This window comes from Opisthorchis viverrini, assembly GCF_000715545.1.
Source record: "Opisthorchis viverrini unplaced genomic scaffold opera_v5_97, whole genome shotgun sequence".
Classification (NCBI taxonomy): domain Eukaryota; kingdom Metazoa; phylum Platyhelminthes; class Trematoda; order Opisthorchiida; family Opisthorchiidae; genus Opisthorchis; species Opisthorchis viverrini.
Window position 1 is genome coordinate 955300 of NW_008751753.1, and position 20237 is coordinate 975536.

Genomic DNA, 20237 nt, shown 5'->3' on the forward strand with positions numbered 1-20237 from the left:
ATTTTAGGTTGTTCTAGTCCACGATAACACCTTTTTAGTTCAGCATCCTTGGTAAATGAGACTCCGCATATGAAACTGAAGTTTTGGCAATCTGATGCCCATTCACCTAGTAGAAAGTTTCGTTTAGACTGCCAAAATTCACTTCTCTTGTGCAATATATAGTTTTTATTTTTAGTTATAATCGAATTCACAATAGATTTTGGTTTTTTGTTGGATGCCTTGCTGGTCGTGCAGAAAGATAAAATCGCACCGGCTGCTTCATGCATTGTACCAGCATCAAATGGGATTTCGCAGGGCTCAGAAATTCCATTTGCTGGCAAAGTGCACATTGTACGCGGAAATCAATATTTAATGGAACATGACTTTTAATTTTCAACAAGAACGAAGTTTCAGCGTTGATCGACGAAGAGAATAAAATATTGTCGGAGATTATTGATTAATTTGTCTGTATGGCCATGATGGATATTGATTTAGATGAATGTATTTGCGCTTTCTAGGGACTCCGTAGGTATGCAGACAGGAGACCCAAGAAGGAAGTCAACAGTTAAATAAATTTTTTGAATGCAATAATGACATAATGCCCACAGAACTCACTTTCGCAAAGGCAATTTGTCACCTGAAAACAAAAAGCTCCTGAGTACTAGAGGAACAGGAGGCAGCATTTTGGTCTGTTTACACAAACCGAGCACTGAGTCCCAGCGTGAAAATTTACTACAGCTGATCGAAATAATAATAATATCCCCGGTGACCGAGGATAAATGATGTTGCCACACTTTATAAAAAGTGTTGCTACTAAGGGCGTTTTCTTTCTCAATCGTTCAGAATTCTCTGCGAAACTGCGAATTTTTTATTTCGGTTCATAGCATGATATTGCACAGTCATGTGTAAACTATGCTGCCTCGTAAATTACGTCTCCATCGAGCTAAGTTCCCTCCGGGTATCTTATACTTGTGTTTGATTTAAGACCCACCAAAAATAAATTTAATGGTATTCATCTGTGTGCTTCATACGACTACGGAAATCCATTTGTAATTATTTCTCCACTATTTTTAATGGTTTTACTTCATATCAGGTTATCCAGTCAGCACAGCATTTTAGGTATCAGTAATGCGATAGGTCAATTTGTTTTTAGAGAGTTATGCTTGAGGTGCAAAAATCTCATCACCGTCCAGTATTTAATTTCAACAGTAGAAATGCTGACCCATTACATAGAGATGTAATCCCAGTATGTCACTAGGCCATTTTCTAAGGCTGAACCTTATGCCGAAATGCACACAGTTAAGTCAAATTGAAGCTAGAGAACCGACAACCGGTTGTCATCAGATTCCTCAAAGACAACTTCAGGTTTTCTTTGTGGGAGATCTTTTACTGTTCATTCTATGCACAGGTGATGGCGAAGGCGAAACTTGTGTACGTGTTCAGACATAAAGACCATAGGCAAGTCAGTCACACTACATACTAGCATATTTATTTTAGCTGCCAACAGCCACGACGCAGAAACAGAAATCCAGTACAGGAAACTCGGCGAACAGACTAGATAACAGTGTCGTTGATGTTATAGAAAGATGGCCACCTTGCAGCCGTCCATTCGCACACGCTACTTAGATAAATAAAAAGCCTAGTGAGCATCGATCCGTGCAGCGCCCGTGGAATATTCCACTTGGCATTTCTGGTTGTTAATTTTGTTGTTTTCGGTCGAAAGAGTTTCATACTATGCCTACTTCATCAAAATCAGGATTGAGTAGCTCATCTGCGCAGTGGAACCTGATTTTGTGTCACAGTGAGCATGCCTCGTCCTGAAAGCGGCCTATTACAAGTCCCAAATCACACGAATACCGGGTGTAGCCTGATGTTTCGAATCTGTGCTGCCTAGATTAAGCGGCCACACTGTGGTCCACTGCAAATCTCCGAAAAGCCGGAGAGCTAAGTTTAGATGGCAACGCGCTCAACAGGAATTACATGAATGCACACACGCTAGGTTTCAGAATTATTCCGAAAATTCCCATCTATAATAAGAACACAGATGGGTTGATGAACACGTTTTCGGCAAGGTCTTTTCAAGTCATACAATTGCAAAGGTTAAGAGAGCGGTATTTAACATATTTGAATGAGTATGGTGTAAATGGACAGGGAATCGAGTGAGATGACATTGGCTACCTATCAAAGAACCATTAGTCCAGGTCGCCAATAGGATGACTTGAGCTAGTCAGCTCGGAGGGTGTTGTAGTTGTGTTCAGCACACGATGCATGTGTGGGGGGAGGTGAGTTGGACCATGGTAAGTATAACACACGAACAGAGCGTTTTTGCCGACAAAGGATCGGGTCGCGATGTCGTATGGCGATAGCTTCAGCCACTGCAATTGTGCGCTGCTGTACTGATCTGGGTTGGTTAGCCGGCGCCTTGTAAACAACGCGGAAACTTTGGCTGGGTATCACGTTGTGTGCAGTGTCAGCTAAATGTTGTACTACGGAGCTGGTTATCGTCCTCCTGGTTCCAGAAGCTAGCCAGGGTGGATTGTGTTCCTTCATTCTTTGGCTGAGTTGCCTAGTCGTGCGTCCGATGTATTCCGCTGCACAGCAGCAAGAGAATGAGTAAACTAACATATTTTGGGCGTGGACCGGCACTCTATCCTTGAGATTAAAGGGGCACAAACGATTGCTGGTGAACCAGGTTCTGAGTTTTGCGGCCGGGAAAACTTTGTTCAGACTGGTGGAAAGTCTTCTGTTCAGTAGATCGGCCGGTATATCTCCCTTAAACGGGAGGTTAATGTAAACTGGTTTCCTTCCAGCTGTGGCTGTGATGGTGTTTGCTTCTTCCCTGTTCAAATGTTTTGTAATAAATTTGTCGGGGAATCCATTGTCTCTCAGGACGTTGGTGAGAGTTTGGAATTCTTGTTCCAGTGCATCCTCAGAGCATATTTTCTTCGCTCTGTTAGTTAGGCTGCGGATCAGGTTCCGTTTCTGCTTTAGTGGCACGAAGCTGCTAAAGTTGATGTATTGACCTGACCAAGTAGGTTTCCGGTACACCGATCGTTTCAGTGTACCATCGTGACGTCGTTCAAGGCCAACATCTAGGAAGTGGAAAAAGTTGTCTGTTTCTCCCTCCGAGGTGAATTGAATGGCAGTGTGGGCCTTGTTGAACTCTTGTTGGAGTGACTCCAATTCGTCTTTGTTGTTAACAACGGCGAAGACGTCGTCAACATATCGGCAGTAGTGTTGCATATTCTCAATGTTAGCCTTTAAGGGACCATTTTCAAGTTTACTCATGAAAATGTCGGCTAGTATTGGGGCCCAGTGGTGAGCCCATGGCAACGTCGTCAATTTGACGGTAGAGCATGCCATTGAACAGTAGTTGCACATTCAATGTGCATCGCAGGAGGAGTTCACGCAGCTCGTTGACTGGAATAGGTAGCTGAAAATTATTTGCTTCTATGTAGTTACATAGGTGGTTAATCGTTTCAGTTAAGGGGACGTTAGTGAACAGTGAAGTCACGTCCAATGAACACATGAACGAATCTTTCAGTTCTAGGTCCTTTATTGAGTCCACGAATTGAAATGTATCTCGCAAGCTGTATTGACACATTTGTCGCCGTATTGGTTCAAGCATTTTGACGAGCCATTGTGCGATTTGGTGATAGGGCGAGTTTTGCATGTCTAGGATTGGCCTCAGCGGGCAGTTGGGTTTATGGATTTTCGGCAAACCGTATAGGCGAGGCGTTGTTGACCCTGTGGGTTTGACTTTTTCGTAGGTTGTCTTAGAGATGAAACCGTTTGCTTTAAGACGTTTCAGACATGTCGCCAGTTGTTGCTCTATTACAAGCGTTTTATCTTTGTCGTTGGCTGTCTGGCTGAACTTGGTTGTGTCAGCCAGAATGTCCTTCATTTTTCGTATATAGTCAGTTTTGTTCATCACGACTATTCCGTTACCTTTGTCGGGGCGACTGATGATGAGGTCATCGGAGCACGTAGCATCAACATATGTCTGTCTCAGGCTGATTAGAATGAGTGACCACCCATTCCATTTCAGATGGGTATGAAAAGACCGGGGCTGAGAGGACTATGGCAGGTTGTGCACGCTAAATAAACCATGTGGTGTGGTGCTCCCAGACTCTAACTGGTCATCGGTGTGATTGGCACAGTCTCATGACCTCCCATGCTGTAAGCTAAAGCATGCGCTGGGGGGATCTGTTCTTTTAAAAAAATCAGTGCTTTAGATTTTCCAAACAAAGACCATTCGCTTGAGGTCAAGCTTTTGAGTCGAAAGGTTTCGTTTGCCTTGAATCACCCTTAGCTGCATGGTCTGCAGGTTGGTCGGCATCGGCAACCAGTCCCCTTGAAATCATATTCCAGTTCTTCATGCTAGGTCTTTTTGGTCACTTGTAACGTCCACCATCTGAAGCGAGCGAAGCCAATGGTTGCTGTTGTTCGCATGCTGAGCTCACTTGAAAATTACTTACTTTGTTCATCGAAAAAGAGGCTTCAAGATTCAAGCACATTTAGTGAGTTAGTTCTGCCATCTGGTTTTAAATCTCCATCTGTGTGTGGCCTGGTCAACTTCTGCAGATATGGGTACCACGATGTCACTGGGCATAAAGGTGATGGTTGGATAATCGTCTTCGCTCACTTCGTTTGGTGAAGTCTGTGGAGGAAGCACACGATGCTTACCGCTGTACTGTTTCTGGCTGTAAGAACAGGTACTGGATAACACATTTTTTTATAACATCCTGAATAACTTTTTGTGGTGAGTTAAGAGCTCTGATACGTTTGTGGTTAGAGAGGACTTGAATATGTGGACAAGCAGGTGGACGTGGCGCAGCTGAGACTTAGAAACTTGGTCGACTTGGGTTAGATTCAGCACGCATGGGCGTCAACGGAAGACCATATCTGCTATATGCTGGCCACAAACTATTTTCAAGATGCGTACTTCCGAAATGACCGATGTGGCATGAGTAGATTTGCCACCAAAAAGTGTGCCATTTACTGGCCCCAACAGAATACGTGTCCATCGGTTACCAGTGGCCTGATCAATCATAAACTACCGCTGCATTTGGAACACATGTGTGGGTTGTGTTAACTCACTTTTTAAATTCTGGGAAAAGTGGGTTACGGACAGTTCGTTTATCAGACGAAACGCTTTTACACATCAAAGCCGCACGAATTCACCAGGATTATCTTCCCAACTCACTTCACCTGCAGAATCAACAAATGTCAATTCGCACGGGAGAAGGTCACCACAATTTTGCACAGTGTAAGAAGTTTTAGTCGCACTACAGTTCAGTCAGCTTCACCCAAACCCGGGTATCAGTGACAGTGCGTGAGTTTCGGTGATATATCCTCACCAATCCTGAGGATACTTCAACCTGGTGAATTATCACACTTCAAACAGGAACTGGTTTCATTGCTGGTGGATACACTAGGTCAAAAAAATGCACGCCATGAACACCATGTTGTTCAATCCTCGTCAGCTGTATGGATATGACTAACCGAAGGTTGGGTTTCCTCAGTCCCATCTGAAGTGCTGTTGGTTCGATTCTCCCTAGAAATTTGAAAAGTACTCAGTTCTGTTGATAATAACAAGACACTAAGCAGTTCGGTGTTACCAAGATTTTGGTAAGAACCAACCCTTACTCACACGAAAGCCATACTTAAAAATTCCTATTCCCGTAAATTAAAAGCAGCTCCTAATTTAGCCATGTAAGGACCTGTTTTTGGAACTTTTCACTGATGACAGGGTTTAGTTTGAGCCAGTCAGCCTACGCGGCTTTTAGAAGGACAATCTATCCTTCGAACTCATTTCAATAGGTAGTTTTGCGCTTGTGCAATGGTATGGTGTAAACACACGAAAGTGAACAAACAAGATAAAGTGCCGAAGCTCAGCTGGTTTGTTTATCTTATCCCAGCTTACGATACATAAACGGGTTGTATGGAATATTTTTATCTCCGCCTGGTTCCGAAATTCCTGTGCTTTATCTTCTGCGTAGCTGCAGTAAAACTGCTCGTAGCAGAGTTTCTGGGGTTTTGCGGGATAGGTATGTTTGTACCACACCACTCCATGTTGTTCAATCCTCGTCAGCTGTATGGATATGACTAACCGAAGGTTGGGTTTCCTCAGTCCCATCTGAAGTGCTGTTGGTTCGATTCTCCCTAGAAATTTGAAAAGTACTCAGTTCTGTTGATAATAACAAGACACTAAGCAGTTCGGTGTTACCAAGATTTTGGTAAGAACCAACCCTTACTCACACGAAAGCCATACTTAAAAATTCCTATTCCCGTAAATTAAAAGCAGCTCCTAATTTAGCCATGTAAGGACCTGTTTTTGGAACTTTTCACTGATGACAGGGTTTAGTTTGAGCCAGTCAGCCTACGCGGCTTTTAGAAGGACAATCTATCCTTCGAACTCATTTCAATAGGTAGTTTTGCGCTTGTGCAATGGTATGGTGTAAACACACGAAAGTGAACAAACAAGATAAAGTGCCGAAGCTCAGCTGGTTTGTTTATCTTATCCCAGCTTACGATACATAAACGGGTTGTATGGAATATTTTTATCTCCGCCTGGTTCCGAAATTCCTGTGCTTTATCTTCTGCGTAGCTGCAGTAAAACTGCTCGTAGCAGAGTTTCTGGGGTTTTGCGGGATAGGTATGTTTGTACATAGCCACACCACTCATTTGAACGGTGGTGTTCCTGTTCTGGCGCAATTATTCCAGTGAGTCCACAACAAAGGGAGGCACTGGACTCGAGTTTTGCTCTTATTAGGGCTCATCAGCAGTGCAAATCCAATGACCGTGCCGGAATTTGAACCCCGGACATCTGACATGCGAGGCGAGCGTGTAACCACTACTCCACCAACGCACGTTGGACGCATCTGAATTATCACGTCTGAACAGGCGAACGTGTTCACACTTGAGCGATGTGACTGGTGTGCAGCGGCGGTGTGACTGCGGTGTGTCACCGCAGTCTGCCGGAGAGAAGGCGAAAGGTAACTACCACTGTTTTATATAAACTTACTATAAAACACAGCATAATTTGTCTACCATTGTGAGTATGACACAATTGCAAACATGCTACAATTAATTACTACGGCTGCATGAGATACTACAATTGATTTGCATAAATCAACACACCACCTACTGTCCCAATCTCTACACAACGACAAGATGTCCAGTGGCGATCGCTTCGTCAAAAATAAAACGAACCAACCCATTTGCACGTCCGCGTTAGATCTGATATCCACAGAAGTTCTATCCTTATATTCGAACACGTCACGACTGGCCTTCATCATCGTTTGGGATGCTTTTTACAAGTCCTGCTTAATGACGCAGCAAAGATAATTTTGGCAAAGTAACAACACTTAGAGAAACCGGTAGCGCAATCACATATTATTTCCTCACCCTAGCTCGTGGAGCCGCTAAACATACTGATGCGTCTGTCTGTTGTGTTGGATAAGAGCTCATCTGGGTTGGGAGTGAATAGAACCAAGGGAGACAAAATAACACCGAAATCAACTGGAGGACAGTACAGACAACCAAAAGTGGTGGAAAACTATATGAATATTGAATCGAGTTATTGCTATGAATCCATAATGTGAGCCATTCAATACTGACTCAAATATGTTCTGTTTCTTGTGACTGCTAAAGGGGTAATCAGCATTCCTCAGATTGACTAGTTAAGCATCTAAAAATAAAACCATCTCCGGGTCATGTGCGCGTCAGAATAAAGAGTCTCAACATTGCTGTGTACTAAATGATTCCCATAAATCCAGTGAACACATTGTGTGCATCAGTGGCATAGGAATATCACGAACGAATGATGGAAAACCTAATAATTTCATCGAATGCAAACCATCAATATGTGCAATGCGAAATATGAAACGAGATGCTAAAACATCAGTGTGTGTTAGGTTTCAGTTTGGTTAAACTCAAACTCATTACACGGTCTATTTATCCAAAACTATATTAAATAGCTCGACAAAATGTTTCTGGTTTGAAAGATTTACCTTTATTTAGGGTAACTTTTGTCTCCCAAGCGTAAGCTCGAAAAGAAAGGGCAACTAAGCGATAGATGACTGTATCAAACATTTTCCGCAATCCGTCAGAACTCATCTTACGGGCATTTGGGTGAGCGAGACCTGTGGGAACAACCATACGGTAAACAACGCCTTTTCAGGTTTGAACACCGAAACCTTTTTCCCCTAGACCGCAAATTTCATTATCAAATAATTTCAAAGTTGTAGATTGTCCTGCGGAAAAAATGGTAAACGGCTAGCACTATTCTAACAATGTTAAGTCCGCTCGAGGCGATCAATTGGGCATCTTGTTACTTTAAGAAGAAACGGTTGCTGAAACTCCGTTCTCAACCCTTGAAAGTTTGGAAAATGTAGTAAATACTGCCGGACACTAACCCATAAGATGCACTTGTTTCGGATGCCTTCCAATGAAACTAGGTTGAGTTAGAGAGATTCGAATTCGATACTTCATTGGCAAGTCTAAGAATGATATACTGTTCATTACACCATTTCCGTTCCACAGTGATATGAAACAGCGCCCTGCCGTTGTCGACAAATTGTATTGCCTCATCCTCACAAAATACCTTCTTCCATTCACAAGGAGACCCTCAGGTGTTCAAATACTGTCCCTTTCCTACTGAATCCAAAAACGTACGATGCACGCTTTTCAAGAGAAATTCACTAAGACTAATTGAAGCAGAGCAATGATACAAATATTGCACATCCTGCTGACGCCAACTGCGATGTACTACTCAGAGGGCTGCAAATCCAAAGCTGAAATTAGTTCAAAAAGAGCACATTTGCCAACGTACTTCGAATCAGACTGCATATAGCTCACAGCAGGCTGTGCGCTTTGGGGTCGGTCAAGTGACCATGGAAAGTTAACTGAAGCCCACAGACCTACATTTCGGACAGTCGAATGGGGACTCTTGCAATCTCTGACGTGGTGCCTTGACATTTTTTACTTACAAAAGTGCTGTCTTAGGAGATCCACTGTAATGCCTGGCGAGAAAAGCCGGCTAACCTTTAAATATAGTTTAGACACTTGGCTACTTAGTTACGAGCGCCTGATCAGCGGTATGATTAACTCACTTAGAATACATCACCACTCATCCTTCAATCACGTGAGCACTTGACCGCACCATCCACTGACGACCTCTCAGATGGAAGTTCCAATCATATTTATTCTTAGCCATCAAATGATTGTTGACAGTGGGAGAAATTTCGAGATTTTTTGTTTAGATCGAAAGTTCAAGTGTTTAAACTCTAGCCAGAAGTCGCGGGTTCAAGATGGTCACGATATTCTCAGTGTTGATGATTCCTAACAAAGATAAAACAGCCATCCAGTGTTCCCTATGTTTTTGGCATAGGTTGGATTCACTCACATGGGGGAACCTCAAAAAAAAATCCCAAGATCTTTTTACATTATCAACAGTCTCAGATTTGTTTGTTAGTGGACTATCCAGGTTTTGCCTAGTGAAATATCTAGGGCTATTTCCCATCAAGACATCATTGCATCATGCGATTCATAACTGCCTAATTACACACCGTATAAGATAAAATCCTGGTTTTCATGAAGAAAATACACAACGATCAACGTCTATGTTGAATGATCCACGAATGCATTGTATAGTTCATCGTTTTCGAGAATTCGTACAACTCCCTCTATCCACATTACTGATGAGCAGAGTTTCCGGATGAACCATCAATCTCTCTGACATACTTGGATTCGCTCGGCTGATTTCCCCTCAAAGGACACAGGCCCTCTAGATGTTTGCAAATTTGCTACAAATTTTATGCCCTTAAGAAACGGTATTCTTCGCCACCAATTTCTGTGGTTAGTCCGTTTTCACACTTGATCCCTAAATAAGTTACTTTCCGGCAGCACCACAATTTACGGTTATTCTTTTACCCAACTATTTGTGCCAAAATTTTGATGTTTGTCATGGAATTCCCTGGATTCCCTGGATTCACTACTGGTTATTTTTTCATTGATGCGTTTGATGTCCCGGAGAATAAACACCAACGAACAGCTGCGAATTTTAAAAACTGTTCTTTGCAAAGGGATTATCATCACTTGTTTCGTAGCTTCACCGCCAAGTTGTAATTATCCTGTGCAGCCTGAAAACCAGATGGCAAAATCTATTTTTGTGCCAACGTGTGATTTTAGTGGTACAACCTGGACTTTTCGGGGGACAATTCAAAATAATCGAAAATTACAAGAGCTATACAGCTTTACTGGTTTTCACGAATTAAGTGGGGAAATAAATATTTGTGCTGAAGTCCTGTTATCATGTGTTGTTTTCATCATCAACAACCTTCGATTGTTCCCTTTTGAAGAGCACACTTAAAACATTTCACCCGTTCGTATGTAAGGAAAAGCTTCATTTAGATATGCACAAACTGCTGACAAACGCTCACGGAAGCGTGAAAACCAAAATATCAAGTTTGCTCCACCTGATCCTTTGAATATACATTTGCATCGAAACGGATCAACTCTGAATAGTGCCATATTTCCCAAATACTAGGAATCAAATGACTTGATCTTGCTTCATTTATCCAACAGCAACTTTAACAAAAGTGAAAAATGATGCACCATGCACTTCCGCTTCTGTATAGTCATTACGCATCAAATCGACTCATGGCAGTCGGTCTACTCTGGAGGGAAAATTTTAGATGAACGCACAGGGCAACATTCGCAAAAGTCACCAGTTTTTAGACATTGATCCAACTGACGTTTGGACAAACAAACCAGTACAAGGTAATGCGCCTGTGGTATTCTTGTCAACCACAAAAGTAGCCATATCCAAATCGAGAAGCACTGATCATTCGCCTATGTGTTCAGGTCGGAGGGAAAGGATGCGTTAACAAAGCCAGCTCAGCTATGTAGTGCGAGCCTGGTAACCTTCAGCTAGCAAGAAACTAAAGGGGGCTGCCTGTGGGCTTTTCCGATCCCACCGTACTATTTAGAAAGCCAAAGTTAAGTACCTGAACTATCCATGTACCCAGCCTTTGTGCAGCGCATCCGGTTGACGAAAATCTCGTCTGCACTGCTGACTAACTTTGCGTCCCTGTTCACAGTTGCTTAGCGTGAACTCCTTCTGTGATAGAATACTAGTGCCTTTAACCGTTTCACATTGGGCGACTGCGGCAGAAGTGTCTCGGGGCAAATAACCAAGTCACCTATTCCAAGGCAACAAGGCAGTATCCCACGAATAGCAAATTGCTCTTCTACATAAACAGTATAATTACAATGGATAAGAAAATTATTCCAAAGAGCCCGCTTGTTTTAACCGGGTGATTCAGAAACTTTGCCAGTAAATTTGGCGCGATCACGTGGTGGCGCTTTCTGGAATTGGCGGCGCTGACGGACTGCTTGATTAGTTAGCCATCGACAGTACACCAATTAAACGCACCGAAGTGAATATATTCCAGTAGATATTCAACTTCAGGGAGTCCACAAATCCAGTCCAACGTATATAAATTCATCAAATACTCCTGACCTTATTCAAACTTACTAACATTTTTCTGCAGCTGGCTAGATTTCATTTGAGTGCTTTTATCAAATGGCTCCCGTACGTCAGGTATGCCAGGTTTATTTCAGCCTGATGGGTGAAGATGTTCTGGCCGACCGTATGTGAACCAAGTGCATCAGCTCTCTCTATCCGACTCGCTGTTTTTAACGATTCGGATGAAAATCTTTGTCCGATAATGCAAGATTTGTGGTTTGACATTCTAGTGCCTTTTTATTCTTCCGCTGGAAGTGCACACGTTCACTGAAGGACGGCATCAACCGTCGTCGTCATCAGCAGGCATCCAACAGTCAGGGAATTGAAGTCTTTTTATAGTGCAACAAACGAAATCTCAGATGGTCAGCATATATTTTTCTCTCTAGATTCGTTGGGATGAACTTCGTGCGTTTAATTTACCCATTTCCTTTGAGAGAATGCCAGCTATGCGGCTAGATGAAAAATATCATTTACTTGGGTTTTTACAAGTCAAGTTTTGAACATTGTTCGGGTTTCTGTTGTCAAAGGCTGTTGATATTCATACAGTATCAAAACAATTTCGAAATGTGAATCATAGGCTCTGTTTAGTAAAATTTAGCAAGTCTCTTCTTTCTTGCGGATGATGAACCTTATGTAGCTCCCTGAATCAGAACCCAGAAAGTATAACAAAACTACGAGCTGCCGATATATTACGTCGGGAAAGTGTTTAAAAAAAAATCCAATACTATGCCTAGATCCTTCTCCGAGTCAGTCATTTTCGTTTGATTTGCACCACTGTACAAAATTCTGACGATGGTAAACCTTGATGAAAACAGCGAAGCATTTGGAGGCATCAAGTCTGGGTTCCTTGGCTGGGCTATTTTTACAGGACAACAAGGGCATTTTGAATGACGTAGCATTCTTTGAGGGAGAGTACAGTTCAAGTTTGTTTGTAGGGTGGTAACGGAATTTTATAAACTGGAAAGAGCTGAAACGACCATGCTGAGCAAAGTGGAAAGCTAATGGTGGGGTGGAGGGACTGAAGCAGTACTTCGTCAGACTTTAACCATCCAACGAAGCTCGCTAAAGTGTAGCTGACGCAAAAGACTTTATTGTAGAAGTTAGGCAAAGGTCCTATGAAGTAGATGCGTGCAACGTTGAGTCAGTGGGTTTATTAATTGGCCTCCATCCATTTGGTTAGGGCCAGTACGCGTGTAGTGTAATAGCAATATAGTGCTGCGCTGGATAGAAAAAAAACAGATTACTCAAAGTTACTCTGTAGTCCATTCTCGACAGTCCCCTCTGGTTATTCAATAAGACAGAAGTGTGAGGCTAACGGGTCAGTAACTTGCAGAGATACGTTGGCCTTCCATGTAAGCTTTGCTGTGGGTGTTTTAGAAGTCGTTGTGTATCAGTTTGAAACCCAGAATCCGGTGATACTTGTGTACTGGATTAGGGAATGAGAACAGTGACAGAATAGATATTTGAACTGTTCGCTAGAAAGCAAATTTGGTGCAAGTTGAAACTGGGATATTTACGATATCTTAAGTAACTAACCACCGAGATGGAAGTACGAGCATCCCGTTTCTATTTTCATCGTCTACAACGCATGCGAGCTCAAACACAAACGTAAAGAAGAGTTAAGGAGAGCTGGTATTGGATATCTGGGACAGTACACATTGATTAATTCCAAGCGTCCGAGGAAACTTAGTGGAAATTCTTCGGGTTTTGAACAGTCATTTTTTATTGGAATTTTTTGTGTACCTGTGCGAAGAAAACCTGTGCTACACATACTCCGAAAAAAAATTGCGTTGAGCAGGCGAAACCCCACAGATTCTCAATATGTAGCCATTCCAACCCGCACATAGTTCATTAAGTATCAAAGCAACAAAATTCATGCGCCAGGGAATGCTTACGAGTGGTGATTATTGTGAATCACATCCGCGGCAATCTTGTCCGAAATGTCTTCCTCTCGTCCCCATTGAAAACACGTGATCTTTGCAAACCAAGGTGAATGCTACGAGCTCATTTTCATCCCCGGAAAATCTCTCCGTTATTCCATATTCTTATGTGTCGTGGATCTTTTATTTCAGTCATCTGTTATGCGAGTCAAATGTGTTTTTCGGTCGATTTGTACAAGGATAGATGAACTTGTAGTTAAAAAAGACTACGCAGGAGTGAACTTTCAAATCATCGAAGGTTTGTGCAAATTTTTCAACATTGAAACGGCAAAAACAACTGTCAAAATATTGGTGTTCAAATGGAATATAAAGTCGATGGAAACTCGGGTGGATTAGCGGGAAGTTTTCAGCCATCTCATGAATAATGCGCTGTGTCATTCCTTAACCTATATTCCATACCCTGTATTAATGATAGCGAACAACAATCATCTTGTATCTCTGCTTTTAACTATGAATGCAAAACACGGGTTGATACGCGATCCAACCAAACCAAGTCTGGTGTATTTGAGTGGGATATGTCTAACCTGTACAGTGGTGTTACGAGGTGGGTGAGCCAAAATGAAAGACTGTTAGGTTTCACAGCTCACAAAGTGGAATGTTAAAAAGGGAGCAATACAAATGGCAGTATCAGTCTGACTGGATTTCGGGTTGTTTATACACTATACCCATCGAAAACTTCGAGGCAAAATTCCACGATATTTTGTTTTTCACGATATCTTTACTCTTAGACCAATGTATGGTGTCATTTGTGGTCGCATGGTGATGAGTGTTGTCAGTAGGCAGAACCGTTTGATTATTAGAACCATTAGTGAACAAAAATAGCTAGATGTTTGTGATTGGCCATGCTGCTGAAGCTGGATAAATTCGTGCTCATGGGTTCACAAATCTGAGATGTCAGATAGTTGTGCAAGTTGTAAAATTATTTGTCACACAGCTTACCAGACATCATTAAACTCCCTAACTGTACTTTGCTGTTGTGAAGAATGTAGATGTTCATTGATTTATTTGCTAAACCGGGCACTGTATTTGCGAACGCTTTATCACAAATCAAGGTGACAACATCAGCGCGTTGTTGGAGAGCGGAGTGCAGCCTACTGGTGCGCGAGAGGTTGTCCAATGTGTAGTGGGTCGAGTATATTGATAAGCTTGCTGGTAGCTTATTTTGAGCGTGAATCAGGAAGGATTGTTCGGTTGGGAGGTTATGTTGATTATTGTGTAATCCTGTGTCATATTTTATTAGTGACGATGTGACTTTTGAGTTTCACTTCCCCTACCTTCTCAACCGGTTTCTTCGCGTCTGATCTCTGTCCTCTAAGTTCCAATTTGTGGTCATTGTTGACATAAAGAGTTTCCTGCATCCTGGTTTGGTAACTTGATACTAAACTCTTTTTGAGTATTCCGCTCAATGTGTTTTACCTTTTTTCACATTGGTGCGGGACAGCATTATAAGACGCTACCCTCTGGCCTTGATTCCCATAGATAAAAAGCGAAAGGCCACAAGCCCACTCTGGAAAAGGGTTTCCTAATCGTACAGAGACATTAGACTCAGAAGGAAATTTCTGGAGGCATTTTTTTGAGCGATGGATTTGATCAACCGACACATTGACTTTGATCCAGTTCACACAAAACCAGATGCAAAGAACCAGCAAACCAACTAGAATACTCAAAAAGAGTCCACTATCTGATTAAAAAACGCCAAGAAACAGGAAACTCACCACATAAGCAAAGGCAACAAACTGGAATTTAGAGGGGTCAAGGAGAGATATCACCAGAATACTGACCAGTGAACGGGGGCGGTAGGTGCCAGATCCAAATGTAACGTGGACTTCGACAAGACACAAAAACAGAACACAGGAAACTGTGGCATGGAAAAGGACGAACAGTCACAAGAAACTTTCGAATCCACAATCAGTCCTGATCCAGGAGCGATTCCAACTAACCACACGCATGTTACCACACTCGCGCCACTATGTAGTGTACAACAACCGACGCATCACTAAACGGCACTCTGCTTTCCAATGGTGCGCTGATGATATCAGCTTGACTGATGATAAAAATTTTGCAATTGAATTATTCAGCTCAACAGACAAGCCAGACTATCATGACACTTTTCGTAAGATCTCAAAAGGTTAGTCAATCTCAGCCAAACGCCTGTCAAGCTATCACAGTGACAGAGTTCAATATGGCTTTTCCATCATTTTATTTAATTTTCTTATTCGTTGGTTGACCAAATCCATCTACACAGTCGGAAAAATTCCTGGACACTTATAGCTTGCTCTTAGTAACATACACTCAAAGAATCATACCTAGATAATCGTCCGCCCACGAACGCAGATGCTTCACACAGGACTGACCTAAATATAGCTTTTATGGGAGCTGCAATACGACTGTGTTTGTTTGGTGGGATGTCACCAGTAATTATGCTTATGCGAAATGTGGGATACTCGTCCATATTAAGACCAAGCACAACGATTATCTGAAGATCTTTCTCCAAGGGGTTGAAACCGTTCTGAAAGCAAAGGAAATCCGGTTTCTTTAGAGAGTAGCAACCGCTGGATCTCCATCAGTGATGCGACCGAAACGATGCACGTTTGTCTCATTAGCGTGAAGCTGAATTGCACTGTGAATGGACTTCCTGAAAACCTTTCCTCAGTACCGTTACACCGAATAGTACTTGAGGAATTTTGAGTTGATCGCGTGCCGTTCAATTATGCAATCAAATTTGGGTTCACCAGTTCCTATTTAAAACGAATTGCTCGCCGCATAAGCATGCAAATAAAACTGAATAATCTTTTTTGTAGGTTTTATCTAAAAGAAAGTTGTCCATCGGGTTTCAAGCGTCTGTGGCACCACATGACTGGGAAGTCCAGAGAGGCGGTTCAATCAAACTCGGTGAAAATACTGAACACAGTGAGGAATAGAGATTTACTGGAGGACGAAAAACATCAGTTAGCTTCCCCATCTCTGACGTCGTCACTCGAGGAGCTAGCCAAAAGCTGACCACATGATGTGCATGCCATGATAGAAGAATGAGTGTCACTGTATCCCATCTACCAGCAAGTTATTTACAGCACTGAGCGGCCGAACCATCAAGCGTTCAGATTGCTAGTCGGCAGATTACTGTTTGAGACTATGGATTTTCGCAGAGCGGAGGATTCCCAATAAAGATGTATCGATAGTACAGTGTTTCTAGTCTTTTCGGCATAAGCTGGCTTTGCCCACACGTTGAAATATTTACTAAAATTCCCAAATGTCCTCACACTACCAACAAATTTTTGGGCCAGTTTTCTTTTTTGACAAATTGAAACAGATCATTCAAAATGAATATGCAAACATCCTCAGCCCTGACATTAGTCAGTTCTACCAACAAATGGTCGTGCAGTCTTTTTCTTAGAATTTTTTACTACACTCTGTTGATGGGCTTGTATACATCTCAGCCACATTCTTTTGTGTCACTTAGATTCATGACATGAACACTAAGAAAACTGATGACAAACGAATAACTAATCATGCAAAAGAACATTGGTGAAAATATGAATGGTTCAGACATCTGTGCAGATATCATACAGGGAAAATACCTCTAGACTTAATACGGAATATTATCAAAAATTACTGTAAGCTTGTGGTGATTTGACTGGACAAAACACCTGTTACACTAGGGAGGGGGTTCATCCCCGAAACAGTTCAGTGTGAATTCGAGCTACTGTTGCTCAAGCAGACTGCGATGAACCTGACTGCGTGCAGATGGTTTTAGGTATAACTTAATCTTAAGCTTAAGAATGCTTATGTCACCCTGACATCAGTAGATAAGCGTATTTCTAAATGTCCTGCGTACATGAATAAAAAAGCTAAAATTGGATGAATGCAGCTGTGTTCTTCAAAGACGCACCCTTCGCAGAAACATGCATCTTGATACCTCCAAAATGTGACACTGGTAATAAAAGGCGCATTTTCTAGAGAAAAGATGGGGACCACAAGGCCCTCTTGACCACATAAGAGCACGAGACAAGGCTTCTGTCTTCAGAAGCATGTATCTGGAAAACGAGTGCGTCTTAGCCAACCACACGCCGATTCATGAACGAACTAGAAGTAGAATTTAAATCCCACCTTCTTTTGAATGTTTACGTTCCTTTTTGTCCCATGTCACTGGCAGATGTTCCGTTTTCTGTTCCCACTCATTATACTTTCATTGACATCAAGCTCTTACCCAGATGGATCTGAACTTCTGTCGCACTGGTGAATAGATTGATGTTACATAGTTTGTGGGCCCGAGTATAACTGTGTACCGCGTTATGTCTAATTCAGCTGCCTACTGGTTGCCCTCTGAACTATTAAGCAAAGACTGCTCCTCCGTGAGTTAATCCGCAACAGATTTTCTCTGATGAATTGGTAAAGCATCAAAACGACTTGCGATTAATTGCTTGCGTAATTACTTGGCCTATAAAATTTAGTTTATGATGATCTGACAACAACGAACTGATCGAACGCACTATACCAGTCTAGCACACTACCAAGAAAATCAGTGATGTGCAAATACAAAGCGGTTGCTAAGACCGAAATAGACGTATGTCAAAACCGGCAATTTAGATTAGACTGAGCAGAAAAACTGAATCGGAATTCGCTGGCATGAGATTTTATGACGTGGTTTAAGAATCATCAACAGAGCTGTAATGATGGGCATCATGTTTTGCGCGGCGTTATTCATTGTTAGTGGGCTACTTCCGGGGGTCAGGATCCAACTGAATGTGCATAGCAAGTTAAAGGTAACAAATGAGAGTTTTGAAAATAACTGGTATTTTCAATTCACAGTAAAAGATATGTGAGCTTCACTAGAGGCGGTTACTTTTGGTTCCTTGGAAGATATTTAAGGGTCAGAAATCGGAATGGGCATGTGATTTCACCATTTGACAACTCTTTGATAACAATGAAAATAAAAGTGTAACAGTTCATTATCTACTCATCTGTTTTTACGGTAGAATTACAGGAGGTGCGCTTGAAAACTGAGAGATCATATAAATTCATCACGAAATGCGTATCCAATCGCTAACAAACATTCACGTTGCTTGTGTTGCACAAGAATCAATTCAAGAATCATATAATCACCTTACTTTGTACCCCTACCGAAAGTTGAAAAATGGATAAATTAAGTTTTCACGAACATTTCCATTTATATTTCCAAGCTTTCGCAAAAGGTAGGTCTTCCATTTTGGACAAATGCATTATCTTCTTCGTGTAATCTTTTCTCTGTGTTAAGTTACCTTCTTCCATTCAAAGAAGATGCGTTTCAGCTTAGATGGAACATTTAGTTTTGTATTTTGTGTACTGTAATAAAGGAGAAAAGAAAGGGTTCGGGCAGATGTAATCCAAATAATTGAAAACTATTCATATACTTGAGTATTTGTCTCGGACTCAGCAACCGCTCTCACCGGACACATTGGCATTTTTGATGAGATTTTGTCTTTATTAGAATTAATGACACAGACTTGAGGGGGGCCGCTGGGACTCATAGAATAACGTTTTTTCAAAGATATGTGCGCAGGTTCATAGTAAATTAAATTATCTCCCCCAGAAGTTTCTCTGCTTCACCCGGGGCAAGCAGCTTATATTATCACATCGGTGATGGTTCTTTTCTTGTGAACAAATTAGTAAGAATTCACGGAGGTGGAAGTCGTCTCACATTCCAGATATATGCACTTTGGTTGATGATGGACGCCTCTTCATCTAATAATGGGAGAAATTTCCGTGGACTAATTGCTGCCAAATTATGCGCGAAAGCGTCTGGTTGCACAACTGCCTTGCCAATCTTCTGATGCTGAAATGACCAAAAAAAGCTTGTCTGCACCATAAATCAAAACCGTTTCTGGAGAAGTGTTGGTTAGCAATGCAACAAATTTGCTGTATGTAACGGGTTCAAATAAGGGAAGAACTGATTTTTAGATCCAGCCCTTTTAAATCTTCGGTTGACTCTAATTTTCAGTTAACAAACTTGGAACTGGAGAACATGCCGTGTTATTCTCAAGGTACCAAATTACAGTCACCCACAGTATGGTATAAAAGTTATATGAACTTATTTTTGCAACGGCGCTATTCTTTCTGACTTTAAAACCTTCAAACCAATTCGATCACATAAGAAAAATGATCTTAGGTTGAAAGAAAAATGAGTAGTTCTTGTGCACATGCATGTTTCATCTGTGAAGAACACTATCTCTACAAGAATTATCGTGCTCAATGAAGAACAAATCACTAATGGCTGATTAACGCAAAGTTGGCTGTGAAGCAGACTGGCAGAGCAGACATCGTATGTTACTTTACCATTGTTTTAGATGAAGCATTAAAATTCTTTCATGTCTAACAGCACTAGACTGCACACAGTAAAAAGATGGCTGTTAAGAAGTCCCTTGCTTTTGGGCCCCGGAGGATTGGCCGTGTGCGTGCGAGCCTATCTGCACAATTTTTACTGCCGATAAACATTTCCGTACGCAGTTGAATAAGATACACTCAGGTCTCCAGTTTTTGTTTATAGAATAACTTTTGGTCTTGAATAAAGTTACAGAAGCGACAAATGGAATGAGCAGGAATGATACGTCTAACGAAGGTTTTTGTGGTTGATTATTGTTATGAATGATCTTTCCCAAACCTTTCTTGATTTCTGCACCAGTATGGTCACTCAAACGATCAAAACAGGAACATTGACAAGTAGCAAATAACGACAACATGTTGCCCGGGTTTTTTTGTTCAAATTGTGAGGTCGAGAGAAGCATCACGTTTTTTTCGCTTAACTGAGC

General features: G+C 41.8%; 1 protein-coding gene across 1 annotated transcript in view; it reads right to left on the reverse strand.

Annotated features, from left to right (window-relative positions):
- Positions 1 to 4504: 4504 nt before the first annotated feature.
- The window catches only part of T265_05266 (hypothetical protein), a gene marked incomplete at both ends in the record, with an annotated part of 28293 nt that continues 12560 nt past the window's right edge, over positions 4505 to 20237 (reverse strand). The window contains 3 exons of the mRNA XM_009170235.1: positions 4505 to 4682; positions 15807 to 15961; positions 18711 to 18774. Of these exons, the coding sequence (XP_009168499.1) occupies positions 4505 to 4682; positions 15807 to 15961; positions 18711 to 18774 (397 nt within the window). The remainder of the gene's footprint in view (positions 4683 to 15806; positions 15962 to 18710; positions 18775 to 20237) is intronic.